Raw genomic sequence first — 15,817 nt, forward strand, 5'->3', positions numbered from 1 at the left:
GATATCTGTCACTCTATAGAATGGTGACTCAGTGTGAGATATCTGTCACTCTATAGAATGGTGACTCAGCGTGAGATATCTGATGATTTATAGAATGGTGACTCAGCGTGTGATATCTGTCACTCTATAGAATGGTGACTCAGCGTGTGATATCTGTCACTCTATAGAATGGTGACTCAGCGTGTGATATCTGTCACTCTATAGAATGGTGACTCAGCGTGTGATATCTGTCACTCTATAGAATGGTGACTCAGTGTGTGATATCTGTCACTCTATAGAATGGTGACTCAGCGTGTGATATCTGTCACTCTATAGAATGGTGACTCAGCGTGTGATATCTGTCAATTTATTGAATGGTGTCTCAGTTTGAGATATCTGCCGACCTATGGAATGGTGACTCAGCGTGAGATACCTGCCAATCTACGCTGACTCAGCGTGAGATATCTGCCGATCTACAGAATGGTGTCTCAGCATGAGATATCTGTCAATCTATTGAATGGTGACTCCGCATGAGGTATCTGTCAATCTATGGTGACTCAGCGTGAGAAACCTGTCACTCTATAGAATGGTGACTCAGCGTGAGATATCTGCTCTTGGAGAAAGTAGAGCATTTGAGTGGGGATTGGATGGGGCAAAGTGCTGTGTCGGTTGATTTAATATTCACTGTAGGTATCGAGCGGTGACCGATGCATTCAGGGAACATTGCCATCGGGGACTGACTACATCTCCAACTCTTGGTTTGTTTATGTCCTGAGAACTGTGCAGAGGCGAGCGCTGGGAATACGACAAACACAATGACCCAATGTCATTCTCTCCTCAGCTGCAGAAAGCCTACTGTGAGCTCAATAAACGCATCACGGAGCATGACAAGTGTGTGCGTAAAAACATGAGTAAGACCAACATCACGCTGCAGGTGAGTCATGGCTTCGGGAGGGGTGCGTGTTTCAGTGTCCTGGAGTGGGATCCCCTCTCTCATAGAATTATAGAATGTTACAGCACAGAAGGAGGCCATTTAGCCCATCCTGCCTGTGCAGCTATCCAATCAATCCCATTTCCCGTTCTTTTCCCATAGCCTTGTAAATTTTTTCCCTTCAAGTATTTCTCCAATTCCCTTTTGAAAGTTATTATTGAATCTGCTTCCACCGCCCTTTCAGGCAGTGAATTCCAGATCAGAACAACTCGCTGCGTAAAAAAATGTTTCCTCATCTCACTGAATGATCCCGTGTCTCTCAGTGTCCTGGAGTGGGATTCCCTCTCCCATTGAATGATCCCGTGTCTCTCAGTGTCCTGCAGTGCGTTTCCCTCTCCCATTGAATGATTCCCTGTCTCTCAGTGTCCTGGAGTGGGATTCCCTCCTCCCATTGAATGATTCCCTGTCTCTCAGTGTCCGGGAATGGGTTTCCCTCTCCCATTGAATGATCCCGTGTCTCTCAGTGTCCTGGAGTGGGATTCCCTCCTCCCATTGAATGATCCCGTGTCTCTCAGTGTCCGGGAATGGGTTTCCCTCTCCCATTGAATGATTCCCTGTCTCTCAGTGTCCTGGAGTGGGATTCCCTCCTCCATTGAATGATTCCCTGTCTCTCAGTGTCCTGGAGTGGGATTCCCTCCTCCCATTGAATGATTCCCTGTCTCTCAGTGTCCTGGAGTGGGATTCCCTCCTCCATTGAATGATCCCGTGTCTCTCAGTGTCCTGCAGTGGGTTTCCCTCTCCCATTGAATGATCCCGTGTCTCTCAGTGTTCTGCAGTGGGTTTCCCTCTCCCATTGAATGATTCGGTGTCTCTCAGTGTCCTGGAGTGGGTTTCCCTCTCCCATTGAATGATTCCCTGTCTCTCAGTGTCCTGGAGTGGGATTCCCTCTCCCATTGAATGATTCCCTGTCTCTCAGTGTCCTGGAGTGGGATTCCCTCCTCCCATTGAATGATCCCGTGTCGCTCAGTGTCCTGGAGTGGGATTCCCTCCTCCATTGAATGATTCCCTGTCTCTCAGTGTCCTGGAGTGGGTTTCCCTCTCCCATTGAATGATTCCCTGTCTCTCAGTGTCCTGGAGTGGGATTCCCTCCTCCCATTGAATGATCCCGTGTCTCTCAGTGTCCTGGAGTGGGTTTCCCTCTCCCATTGAATGATTCCCTGTCTCTCAGTGTCCTGGAGTGGGATTCCCTCTCCCATTGAATGATCCCGTGTCTCTCAGTGTCCTGGAGTGGGTTTCCCTCTCCCATTGAATGATCCCGTGTCTCTCAGTGTCCTGGAGTGGGATTCCCTCCTCCCATTGAATGATCCCGTGTCTCTCAGTGTCCGGGAATGGGTTTCCCTCTCCCATTGAATGATTCCCTGTCTCTCAGTGTCCTGGAGTGGGATTCCCTCCTCCCATTGAATGATCCCGTGTCTCTCAGTGTCCGGGAATGGGTTTCCCTCTCCCATTGAATGATTCCCTGTCTCTCAGTGTCCTGGAGTGGGTTTCCCTCTCCCATTGAATGATTCCCTGTCTCTCAGTGTCCTGGAGTGGGATTCCCTCCTCCATTGAATGATTCCCTGTCTCTCAGTGTCCTGGAGTGGGATTCCCTCCTCCCATTAAATGATTCCCTGTCTCTCAGTGTCCTGGAGTGGGATTCCCTCCTCCATTGAATGATTCCCTGTCTCTCAGTGTCCTGGAGTGGGATTCCCTCTCCCATTGAATGATTCCCTGTCTCTCAGTGTCCTGGAGTGGGATTCCCTCCTCCCATTGAATGATTCCGTGTCGCTCAGTGTCCTGGAGTGGGATTCCCTCCTCCATTGAATGATTCCCTGTCTCTCAGTGTCCTGGAGTGGGTTTCCCTCTCCCATTGAATGATCCCGTGTCTCTCAGTGTCCTGGAGTGGGTTTCCCTCTCCCATTGAATGATTCCCTGTCTCTCAGTGTCCTGGAGTGGGATTCCCTCTCCCATTGAATGATTCCCTGTCTCTCAGTGTCCTGGAGTGGAATTCCCTCTCCCATTGAATGATTCCCTGTCTCTCAGTGTCCTGGAGTGGGTTTCCCTCTCCCATTGAATGATCCCGTGTCTCTCAGTGTCCTGGAGTGGGTTTCCCTCTCCCATTGAATGATTCCCTGTCTCTCAGTGTCCTGGAGTGGGATTCCCTCCTCCCATTGAATGATTCCCTGTCTCTCAGTGTCCTGAAGTGGGTTTCCCTCTCCCATTGAATGATCCCGTGTCTCTCAGTGTCCTGGAGTGGGTTTCCCTCTCCCATTGAATGATTCCCTGTCTCTCAGTGTCCTGGAGTGGGATTCCCTCTCCCATTGAATGATTCCCTGTCTCTCAGTGTCCTGGAGTGTGTTTCCCTCTCCCATTGAATGATTCCCTGTCTCTCAGTGTCCTGGAGTGGGATTCCCTCCTCCCATTGAATGATCCCGTGTCTCTCAGTGTCCTGGAGTGGGTTTCCCTCTCCCATTGAATGATTCCGTGTCTCTCAGTGTCCTGGAGTGGGTTTCCCTCTCCCATTGAATGATCCCGTGTCTCTCAGTGTCCTGGAGTGGGTTTCCCTCTCCCATTGAATGATTCCGTGTCTCTCAGTGTCCTGGAGTGGGTTTCCCTCTCCCATTGAATGATTCCCTGTCTCTCAGTGTCCTGGAGTGGGATTCCCTCTCCCATTGAATGATCCCGTGTCTCTCAGTGTCCTGGAGTGGGATTCCCTCTCCCATTGAATGATTCCCTGTCTCTCAGTGTCCTGGAGTGGGATTCCCTCCTCCCATTGAATGATCCCGTGTCTCTCAGTGTCCTGGAGTGGGTTTCCCTCTCCCATTGAATGATTCCCTGTCTCTCAGTGTCCTGGAGTGGGATTCCCTCTCCCATTGAATGATTCCGTGTCTCTCAGTGTCCTGGAGTGGGTTTCCCTCTCCCATTGAATGATCCCGTGTCTCTCAGTGTCCTGGAGTGGGATTCCCTCCTCCATTGAATGATCCCGTGTCTCTCAGTGTCCTGGAGTGGGATTCCCTCCTCCCATTGAATGATTCCGTGTCTCTCAGTGTCCTGGAGTGGGTTTCCCTCTCCCATTGAATGATTCCGTGTCTCTCAGTGTCCTGGAGTGGGTTTCCCTCTCCCATTGAATGATTCCCTGTCTCTCAGTGTCCTGGAGTGGGTTTCCCTCTCCCATTGAATGATCCCGTGTCTCTCAGTGTCCTGGAGTGGGATTCCCTCCTCCCATTGAATGATTCCCTGTCTCTCAGTGTCCTGGAGTGGGATTCCCTACCCCATTGAATGATTCCGTGTCTCTCAGTGTCCTGGAGTGGGATTCCCTCCTCCCATTGAATGATCCCGTGTCTCTCAGTGTCCTGGAGTGTGTTTCCCTCCTCCCATTGAATGATTCCCTGTCTCTCAGTGTCCTGGAGTGGGTTTCTCTCTCCCATTGAATGATTCCGTGTCTCTCAGTGTCCTGGAGTTGGATTCCCTCTCCCATTGAATGATCCCGTGTCTCTCAGTGTCCTGGAGTGTGTTTCCCTCCTCCCATTGAATGATTCCCTGTCTCTCAGTGTCCTGGAGTGGGATTCCCTCCTCCCATTGAATGATTCCCTGTCTCTCAGTGTCCTGGAGTGGGTTTCCCTCTCCCATTGAATGATTCCCTGTCTCTCAGTGTCCTGGAGTGGGTTTCCCTCTCCCATTGAATGATCCCGTGTCTCTCAGTGTCCTGGAGTGGGTTTCCCTCTCCCATTGAATGATTCCCTGTCTCTCAGTGTCCTGGAGTGGGATTCCCTCTCCCATTGAATGATTCCCTGTCTCTCAGTGTCCTGGAGTGGGATTCCCTCTCCCATTGAATGATTCCCTGTCTCTCAGTGTCCTGGAGTGGGATTCCCTCCTCCCATTGAATGATCTCATGTCCCAGTTTCCCGGTGTACCATTGGTTCCCTTGGTAAAGACAAGGTTCCACACTGGCCTGTTCTGAGTCTGCTGACCTCGGCTGGGCGGAGAGCTGGAGATAGTAAACCTGGCCCTAGTGTCTCAGGGTTAAAGAGGGGAAACATGAATGATCCTGCCAGGGTCCCTGCTCCTGACTGCTGCCAAACAACCGCTGCCGGAGAGTGGTTACACGTGGATTTTTTAAAAATTCGTTCACGGGATGTGGGCGTCGCTGGCGAGGCCGGCATCTATTGCCCATCCCTAATTGCCCTTGAGAAGGTGGTGGTGAGCCGCCTTCTTGAACCGCTGCAGTCCGTGTGGTGAAGGTTCTCCCACAGTGCTGTTAGGAAGTGAGTTCCAGGATTTTGACCCAGCGACGATGAAGGAACGGCGATATATTTCCAAGTCGGGATGGTGTGTGACTTGGAGGGGAACGTGCAGGTGGTGTTGTTCCCATGTGCCTGCTGCCCTTGTCCTTCTAGGTGGTAGAGGTTGAGGGTTTGGGAGGTGCTGTCGAAGAAGCCTTGGCGAGTTGCTGCAGTGCATCCTGTGGATGGTGCACACTGCAGCCACTGTGCGCCGGTGGTGAAGGGAGTGAATGTTTAGGGTGGTGGATGGGGTGCCAATCAAGCGGGCTGCTTTATCTTGGATGGTGTCGAGCTTCTTGAGTGTTGTTGGAGCTGCACTCATCCAGGCAAGTGGAGAGTATTCCATCACACTCCTGACTTGTGCCTTGTAGATGGTGGAAAGGCTTTGGGGAGTCAGGAGGTGAGTCACTCGCCACAGAATACCCAGCCTCTGACCTGCTCTTGTAGCCACAGTATTTATATGGCTGGTCCGCGTGGATGGCGGGTGAGACCCTCCATGGTTGAATACTCTGCTGCCCGTATCCTAACTCGCACCAAGTCCTGTTCACCCATCATCCCCTGTCCATTGATTCCCGGTCCAACAGCAACTCAATTTTAAAATTCTCAACCTTGTGCTCCAATCCCCTGTGGCCTCGTCCCCTCCCTATCTCTATAACCTCCTCCAGCCCTACAATCCTCTAAGATCTCTGCGCTCCTCCAATTCTTGCCTCTTGCTTATCCCCGATTTTAATCGCCCCACCGTTGGCGGCCGTGCCTTCTGCTGCCTGGGCCCTAAGCTCTGGAATTCCCTCCCTAAACCTCTCCCCCTTTCCACCTCTCTCTCCTCCTTTAAGATGCTCCTTAAAATCTACCTCACCAGTCTTAATATCTCTTGATGTGGCTCGGTGTCAAAGTTGCTCTTGGGTGGTTTTCCTACGTTAAAGGTGCTATATCAATGCAAATTGTTGTTGTTGCATCCCCTGCCTGTATTCACTGTCCAGGCTCGCAGGTGGAGAATGAGGTATTGGGGGAGATATTGGAGGGTGGTTAATGCCTGTGGAACCCACACCCCAGTAACAGTCCACAGGTTCTGGAGAGCAGGAGGGAAAAGGGAACAAATAGGGGAAATTGGGGAACTGGGACAACTTCGGCCTGTAATTCTGATGCCATAATGTTCAGACTGTCAGATGCAAAGAGCTCGTGGCCAGACTGTACCAGGGGAGAGAGTGTGGCTGGAGCCCCTCGATTTGGGCATCTTTCTCTCTCTTCTGGCCCTCTCCTTTCCCAGGGTCTTGTACTGTGTCCTGACGAGGCTCCCTCTCTGTTTCAGGCTATTCATGATGCTGAGGAGATATTGGCAGCATCGAAAGCAGCAGCAGCAAAAGCAGAAGATAAACTCTCTCTGGCCAAGATGCAGCTGAGAGAGAAGCTACAGAGAGGCAAGTACCGACTGGGGCCCCCAATCTACTCCCAGCCCCAGGACTGGGGCCCACAATCTACTCCCAGCCCCAGGATTGGGGCCCTGTTCTACTCCCAGCCCCAGGACTGGGGCCCACAATCTACTCCCAGCCCCAGGACTGGGGCCCACAATCTACTCCCAGCCCCAGGATTGGGGCCCTGTTCTACTCCCAGCCGCAGAATTGGGGCCCTGATCTACTCCCAGCCCCAGGACTGCGGCCCACAATCTACTCCCAGCCCTAGGATTGGGGCCCTGTTCCACTCCCAGCCCCAGAATTAGGGCCCTGATTTACTCTCAGCCCCAGGACTGGGGCCCATGATCGACTCCCAGCCCCAGGATTGGGGCCCTGTTCTACTCCCAGTCCCAGGACTGGGGCCCACGATCTACTCCCAGCCCCAGGACTGGGGCCCTGATCTACTCTCAGCCCCAGGATTGGGGCCCTGATCTACTCTCAGCCCCAGGACTGGGGCCCACAATCTATTGTCAATCTGCCCCTGAGAGAACGAAGGATGAACATTGTGGGGAAAGGACATGGCAAACTGTGCAATAGGGCCTGTGTTCCGAGATCGGTGTTGAGGCAAATTGTTAGAACAGTGTCGAGGGAGCTTCACTCTGTATCTAACCCTGTACCTGCCCTGGGAGTGTTTGATGGGACAGTGTCGAGGGAGCTTTACTCTGTATCTAACCCTATACCTGCCCTGGGAGTGTTTGATGGGACAGTGTAGAGGGAGCTTTACTCTGTATCTAACCCTGTACCTGCCCTGGGGGTGTTTGATGGGACAGTGTAGAGGGAGCTTTACTCTGTATCTAACCCGTGCTGTACCTGCCCTGGGAGTGTTTGATGGGACAGTGTAGAGGGAGCTTTACTCCGTATCTAACCCTGTACCTGCCCTGGGAGTGTTTGATGGGACAGTGTAGAGGGAGCTTTACTCTGTATCTAACCCTGTACCTGCCCTGGGAGTGTTTGATGGGACAGTGTAGAGGGAGCTTTACTCTGTATCTAACCCTGTACCTGCCCTGGGAGTGTTTGATGGGACAGTGTAGAGGGAGCTTTACTCTGTATCTAACCCTGTACCTGCCCTGGGGGTGTTTGATGGGACAGTGTAGAGGGAGCTTTACTCTGCATCTAACCCGTGCTGTACCTGCCCTGGGAGTGTTTGATGGGACAGTGTAGAGGGAGCTTTACTCTGTATCTAACCCTGTACCTGCCCTGGGAGTGTTTGATGGGACAGTGTAGAGCGGGCTTTACTCTGTATCTTACCCTGTACCTGCCCTGGGAGTGTTTGATGGGACAGTGTAGAGGGAGCTTTACTCTGTATCTAACCCTGTACCTGCCTTGGGAGTGTTTGATGGGACAGTGTAGAGGGAGCTTTACTCTGTATCGAACCCTGTACCTGCCCTGGGAGTGTTTGATGGGACAGTGTAGAGGGAGCTTTACTCTGTATCTAACCCTGTACCTGCCCTGGGAGTGTTTGATGGGACAGTGTAGAGGGAGCTTTACTCTGTATCTAACCCGTGCTGTACCTGCCCTGGGAGTGTTTGATGGGACAGTGTAGAGGGAGCTTTACTCTGTATCTAACCCTGTACCTGCCCTGGGAGTGTTTGATGGGACAGTGTAGAGGGAGCTTTACTCTGTATCTAACCCTGTACCTGCCCTGGGAGTGATGGATGGGACAGTGTAGAGGGAGCTTTACTCTATATCCAACCCTGTACCTGCCCTGGGAGTGTTTAATGAGACAGTGTAGAGGGAGCTTTACTCTGTATCTAACCTGTGCTGTATCTGCCCTGGGAGTGTTTGATGGGACAGTGCAGAGGGAGCTTTACTCTGTATCTAACCCTGTACCTGCCCTGGGAGTGTTTGATGGGACAGTGTAGAGGGAGCTTTACTCTGTATCGAACCCTGTACCTGCCCTGGGAGTGATGGATGGGACAGTGTAGAGGGAGCTTTACTCTATATCCAACCCTGTACCTGCCCTGGGAGTGTTTAATGAGACAGTGTAGAGGGAGCTTTACTCTGTATCTAACCTGTGCTGTATCTGCCCTGGGAGTGTTTGATGGGACAGTGCAGAGGGAGCTTTACTCTGTATCTAACCCTGTATCTGCCCTGGGAGTGTTTGATGGGACAGTGTAGAGGGAGCTTTACTCTGTATCTAACCCTGTACCTGCCCTGGGAGTGTTTAATGGGACAGTGCAGAGGGAGCTTTACTCTGTATCTAACCCGTGCTGTACCTGCCCTGGGAGTGTTTGATAGGACAGTGCAGAGGGAGCTTTACTCTGTATCTAACCCGTGCTGTACCTGCCCTGGGAGTGTTTGATGGGACAGTGTAGAGGGAGCTTTATTCTGTATCTAACCCGTGCTGTACCTGCCCTGGGAGTGTTTGATGGGACAGTGTATCATAGAATCATAGAATCATAGAAGTTACAACATGGAAACAGGCCCTTTGGCCCAACATGTCCATGTCGCCCAGTTTATACCACTAAGCTAGTCCCAATTGCCTGCACTTGGCCCATATCCCTCTATACCCATCTTACCCATGTAACTGTCCAAATGCTTTTTAAAAGACAAAATTGTACCCGCCTTGACTACTGCCTCTGGCAGCTCGTTCCAGACACTCACCACCCTTTGAGTGAAAAAATTGCCCCTCTGGACCCTTTTGTATCTCTCCCCTCTCACCTTAAATCTATGCCCCCTCGTTATAGACTCCCCTACCTTTGGGAAAAGATTTTGACTATCTACCTTATCTATGCCCCTCATTATTTTATAGACTTCTATAAGATCACCCCTTAACCTCCTACTCTCCAGGGAAAAAAGTCCCAGTCTGTCTAACCTCTCCCTATAAGTCAAACCATCAAGTCCCGGTAGCATCCTAGTAAATCTTTTCTGCACTCTTTCTAGTTTAATAATATCCTTTCTATAATAGGGTGACCAGAACTGTACACAGTACTCCAAGTGTGGCCTCACCAATGCCCTGTACAACTTCAACAAGACATCCCAACTCCTGCATTCAATGTTCTGACCAATGAAACCAAGCATGCTGAATGCCTTCTTCACCACCCTATCCACCTGTGACTCCACTTTCAAGGAGCTATGAATCTGTACTCCGAGATCTCTTTGTTCTATAACTCTCCCCAACGCCCTACCATTAACGGAGTAGGTCCTGGCCCGATTCGATCTACCAAAATGCATCACCTCACATTTATCTAAATTAAACTCCATCTGCCATTCATCGGCCCACTGGCCCAATTTATCAAGATCCCGTTGCAATCCTAGATAACCTTCTTCACTGTCCACAATGCCACCAATCTTGGTGTCATCTGCAAACTTACTAACCATGCCTCCTAAATTCTCATCCAAATCATTAATATAAATAACAAATAACAGCGGACCCAGCACCGATCCCTGAGGCACACCGCTGGACACAGGCCTCCAGTTTGAAAAACAACCCTCGACAACCACCCTCTGTCTTCTGTCGTCAAGCCAATTTTGTATCCAATTGGCGACCTCACCTTGGATCCCGTGAGATTTAACCTCATGTAACAACCTACCATGCGGTACCTTGTCAAAGGCTTTGCTGAAGTCCATGTAGACCACGTCTACTGCACAGCCCTCATCTATCTTCTTGGTTACCCCTTCAAAAAACTCAATCAAATTCGTGAGACATGATTTTCCTCTCACAAAACCATGCTGACTGTTCCTAATTAGTCCCTGCCTCTCCAAATGCCTGTAGATCCTGTCCCTCAGAATACCCTCTAACAACTTACCCACTACAGATGTCAGGCTCACCGGTCTGTAGTTCCCAGGCTTTTCCCTGCCGCCCTTCTTAAACAAAGGCACAACATTTGCTACCCTCCAATCTTCAGGCACCTCACCTGTAGCGGTGGATGATTCAAATATCTCTGCTAGGGGACCCGCAATTTCCTCCCTAACCTCCCATAACGTCCTGGGATACATTTCATCAGGTCCCGGAGATTTATCTACCTTGATGCGCGTTAAGACTTCCAGCACCTCCCTCTCTGTAATATGTACACTCCTCAAGACATCACTATTTATTTCCCCAAGTTCCCTAACATCCATGCCTTTCTCAACCGTAAATACCGATGTGAAATATTCATTCAGGATCTCACCCATCTCTTGTGGTTCCGCACATAGATGACCTTGTTGATCCTTAAGAGGCCCTACTCTCTCCCTAGTTACTCTTTTGCCCTTTATGTATTTGTAGAAGCTCTTTGGATTCTCCTTTGCCTTATCCGCCAAAGCAATCTCATATCCCCTTTTTGCCCTCCTGATTTCTCTCTTAACTCTACTCCGGCAATCTCTATACTCTTCAAGGGATCCACTTGATCCCAGCTGCCTATGCATGTCATATGCCTCCTTCTTATTTTTGACTAGGGCCTCAATCTCCCGAGTCATCCAAGGTTCCCTACTTCTACCAGCCTTGCCCTTCACTTTATCAGGAATGTGCTTACCCTGAACCCTGGTTAACACACTTTTGAAAGCCTCCCACTTACCAGACGTCCCTTTGCCTGCCAACAGACTCTCCCAATCAACTTCTGAAAGTTCCTGTCTAATACCATCAAAATTGGCCTTTCCCCAATTTAGAATTTTAACTTTTGGGCCAGACCTATCATTCTCCATAGCTATCTTAAAACTAATGGAATTATGATCACTGGTCCCAAAGTGATCCCTCACCAACACTTCTGTCACCTGCCCTTCCTTATTTCCCAAGAGGAGGTCAAGTTTTGCCCCCTCTCTAGTCGGGCCATCCACATACTGAATGAGAAATTCCTCCTGAATACACTCAACAAATTTCTCTCCATCCAAGCCCCTAATGCTATGGCTGTCCCAGTCAATGTTGGGAAAGTTAAAGTCCCCTACTATTACCACCCTATTTTTCTTGCAGCTGTCTGTAATCTCCTTACATATTTGCTCCTCAATTTCCCGTTGACTATTTGGGGGTCTGTCGTACAATCCTATCAAAGTGATCTCTCCCTTCTTATTTTTCAGTTCTACCCATATAGACTCAGTGGGCGAACCCTCGGATATATCCCCTCTCACTACTGCCGTGATGTTCTCCCTAATCAAGAACGCAACTCCCCCTCCTCTCTTACCTCCTGCTCTATCTTTCCTATAGCATCTGTACCCTGGAACATTGAGCTGCCAGTCCTGCCCCTCCCTTAGCCATGTTTCAGTAATAGCTATAACATCCCAGTCCCATGTACCCATCCATGCCCTGAGTTCATCTGCCTTGCCCATCAGACTTCTTGCATTGAAATAAATGCAGTTTAATCTAGACTTCCCTTGGTCTTTGCCCTGCTTTCTCAGACCATCTGTCCGGTCATGTTCTGTACACTCTCCGTTACTGCAGGGAGCTTTACTCTGTATCCAACCCGTGCTGCACCTGCCCTGGGAGTGTTTGATGGGACAGTGTAGAGGGAGCTTTACTCTGTATCTAACCCGTGCTGCACCTGCCCTGGGAGTGTTTGATGGGAGATTGTCTCTCACCTCTGCGTGTTAGTGATGTAAAGACAGTGTTTGGGAAACTCCCAATGGGCGGAGAGAATGTGGGCGCTAATGAAGGTTTTCTGCTTGGAGGACTTCCTCTGTCCAGGAACCAATTTCCAGCGAGGAATCCATGCCCTTAGAAATCAAGAGTGGGAGAGGGAATTGTCAGGAAAGAAGGATAGGTCAATAGGGTGAGATGAAGAGTGGAGGGAGGAGGCCCGTGTGGAGCATAAACGCCGACATGGACCAGTTGGGCCGAATGGCCTGTTTCTGTGCTTTAGACTTGATGTAACCCGATGAATGAGGTAAAGGGACAATCAATGATTAAGAGAGGGAAGGTAATTGGAAGACAGGCCAGCATGAGAGGCACAGGCCAGTGATACTCTGCCAAGGGGAATCTCCAGTAAGGAATGCAAACAGTCCCTGACATGCTGCTTGAAATGACTGTCTTTCCCCAGAAGCATCCTTGACTAATCTGAAAGGGACCCTGTGTCACATCCGTGAGCTCGACGATGTGCTGCTGAAGGATGTTGGCAACAAGATCAAGCAAGATGGCAGGTACCAGCCCAAAGTGTCAATCAGCCACTCCCAGCTGTCCCCACACCACAGTAAGAATGAGCAGTGTGTTCCCATCGAACCTGCTCCACCATGACAGCTCCATTGTATCCCCACATTACAACACTGACCGCACTTACAAAGTACTTCATTGGCTGTGACGTGCTTTGGGACGTCCTGAGGTTGTGAAAAGTGCTGTAGAAATACAAGTTGTTCCTTTTATTAATTCCAATTCCCATCTCCCGAAATCCTTGACTTCCCAACTATGGTATTTTTGCTCCGTACTGAACACCCAGGTTGATTCTGCAGCCGTGCTCCCCTGGGGCAGGGAATTTTAAAGTGACTTGTACAGAGCAGCTTTGTTCCGTTTGCTGTCTGTAGGAAATCTCAAACACAGGTATAAAGCTGAGGAAAGCTGGTCTCCTTCAGTTGGAATGGCCCCTCTGGAACATCCCCGTCCCTTGTTGCTTGGGTCCAGCCCTCGTACCTTCGCACCAGGATTTCAGTCTTTGATCACTTTCACATCTCCTCAGAAGGAAACGTGAGGAGCACACAGGGATTCAGGGTCAGGAATATACGGGGATTCAAGGTCAGGATTATACAGGGATTCAGGGTCAGGAATATACGGGGATTCAAGGTCAGGAATATACAGGGATTCAGGATATGGAATATACAGGGATTCAGGGTCAGGAATATACAGGGATTCAAGGTCAGGAATATACAGGGATTCAGGATATGGAATATACAGGGATTCAGGGTCAGGAATATACAGGGATTCGGGTCAGGAATATACATGGATTCAGGGTCAGGAATATACAGGGATTCAGGGTCGGGAATATACAGGGATTCAGGGTCGGGAATATACAGGGATTCAGGGTCGGGAATATACAGGGATTCAGGGTCGGGAATATACAGGGATTCAGGGTCGGGAATATACAGGGATTCAGGGTCGGGAATATACAGGGATTCAGGGTCGGGAATATACAGGGATTCAGGGTCGGGAATATACAGGGATTCAGGGTCGGGAATATACAGAGACCCAGCAAGAGCCCTCAAACAGCAATGAGACAAATGACAAGACAATCAGTTTTTATTAATTTTGGTTGAGGGATAAATATATTGGCCAGGACACCGGGGAGAACTCCCCTAGTCTTGGAAATAGAGCTGAGAGATCTTTTACACCCACCTGAGAGGGCAGACATTGGTTTAATGTCTTATCTGAAAAACGGCACCTCCAACACTGCAGCATTCCCTTAGTAGTATCCCTGACAGTGCAGCGCTCCCTCAGTACTGACCCTCCGACAGAGCAGCGCTCCCTCAGTACTGACCCTCCGACAGAGCAGCGCTCCCTCAGTACTGACCCTCCGACAGTGCGGCGCTCCCTCAGTACTGACCCACCGACAGTGCAGCGCTCCCTCAGTACTGACCCTCCGACAGAGCAGCGCTCCCTCAGTACTGACCCTCCGACAGTGCGGCGCTCCCTCAGTACTGACCCACCGACAGTGCAGCGCTCCCTCAGTACTGACCCACCGACAGTGCAGCGCTCCCTCAGTACTGACCCTCCGACAGAGCAGCGCTCCCTCAGTACTGACCCTCCGACAGAGCAGCGCTCCCTCAGTACTGACCCTCCGACAGTGCGGCGCTCCCTCAGTACTGACCCACCGACAGTGCAGCGCTCCCTCAGTACTGACCCTCCGACAGTGCGGCGCTCCCTCAGTACTGACCCTCCGACAGTGCAGCGCTCCCTCAGTGCTGACCCTCCGACAGTGCAGCGCTCCCTCAGTACTGACCCACCGACAGTGCAGCGCTCCCTCAGTGCTGGACTGGGAGTGTCGGCCTGGATTATGGGCTCAAGTCTGTGGGATATAGATTGAATATTGAGCCATGGCGGACACCATAGGAACACAGGATAGGTGCGGGTGGTCGGGAGGGGGCGGAAGGTCGGGAATTGGAAGGCGGGTCGGGGTGAAGGGTCGGGAGTTGGAAGGTGGGTCGGGGTGAAGGGTCGGGAGTTGGAAGGTGGGTCGGGGTGAAGGGTCGGGAGTTGGAAGGCGGGTCGGGTGAAGGGTCGGGAGTTGGAAGGTGGGTCGGGGTGAAGGGTCGGGAGTTGGAAGGCGGGTCGGGGTGAAGGGTCGGGAGTTGCAAGGTGGGTCGGGGTGAAGGGTCGGGAGTTGCAAGGCGGGTCGGGGTGAAGGGTCGGGAGTTGGAAGGCGGGTCGGGGTGAAGGGTCGGGAGTTGGAAGGCGGGTCGGGGTGAAGGGTCGGGAGTTGGAAGGCGGGTCGGGGTGAAGGGTCGGGAGTTGGAAGGCGGGTCGGGGTGAAGGGTCGGGAGTTGGAAGGCGGGTCGGGGTGAAGGGTCGGGAGTTGGAAGGCGGGTCGGGGTGAAGGGTCGGGAGTTGGAAGGTGGGTCGGGGTGAAGGGTCGGGAGTTGGAAGGCGGGTCGGGGTGAAGGGTCGGGAGTTGGAAGGTGGGTCGGGGTGAAGGGTCGGGAGTTGGAAGGTGGGTCGGGGTGAAGGGTCGGGAGTTGCAAGGTGGGTCGGGGTGAAGGGTCGGGAGTTGGAAGGTGGGTCGGGGTGAAGGGTCGGGAGTTGCAAGGTGGGTCGGGGTGAAGGGTCGGGAGTTGGAAGGCGGGTCGGGGTGAAGGGTCGGGACTTGGAAGGTGGGTCGGGGTGAAGGGTCGGGAGTTGGAAGATGAATCGGGGTGAAAGGTCGGGGGTTGGAAGGTGGATCGGGGTGAAGGGTCGGGAGTTGGAAGGTGGGTCGGGGTGAAGGGTCGGGGGTCGGGGTGAAGGGTCGGGAGTTGGAAGGCGGGTCGGGGTGAAGGGTCGGGAGTTGGAAGGTGGGTCGGGGTGAAGGGTCGGGAGTTGGAAGGTGGGTCGGGGTGAAGGGTCGGGAGTTGGAAGGTGGGTTGGGGTGAAGGGTCAGGGTTGGAAGGTGGGTCGGGGTGAAGGGTCAGGGTTGGAAGGTGGATCGTGGAGTGGTGATGGAAGCAACAACTTCTGCTGCTCAAGTCTGAGTTGTGGGCGGGTCAGTGATGGCAGAGGAAGGAGTGGCTGCGTTTTGAAGATGTGGGCGTCGCTGGCGAGGCCG

General features: G+C 51.7%; 1 protein-coding gene across 1 annotated transcript in view; it reads left to right on the plus strand.

Moving 5' to 3' along the window:
* Positions 1-15,817, plus strand: part of LOC137332653 (IQ motif and ankyrin repeat domain-containing protein 1-like) — an 84,673-nt gene that overhangs the window by 51,735 nt on the left and 17,121 nt on the right. The window contains exons 8-10 of the mRNA XM_067996607.1: positions 821-913; positions 6,542-6,650; positions 12,632-12,731. Coding sequence (XP_067852708.1) covers positions 821-913; positions 6,542-6,650; positions 12,632-12,731 — 302 coding nt within the window. The remainder of the gene's footprint in view (positions 1-820; positions 914-6,541; positions 6,651-12,631; positions 12,732-15,817) is intronic.

This window comes from Heptranchias perlo, chromosome 2 (assembly GCF_035084215.1).
Source record: "Heptranchias perlo isolate sHepPer1 chromosome 2, sHepPer1.hap1, whole genome shotgun sequence".
Lineage (NCBI taxonomy): Eukaryota > Metazoa > Chordata > Chondrichthyes > Hexanchiformes > Hexanchidae > Heptranchias > Heptranchias perlo.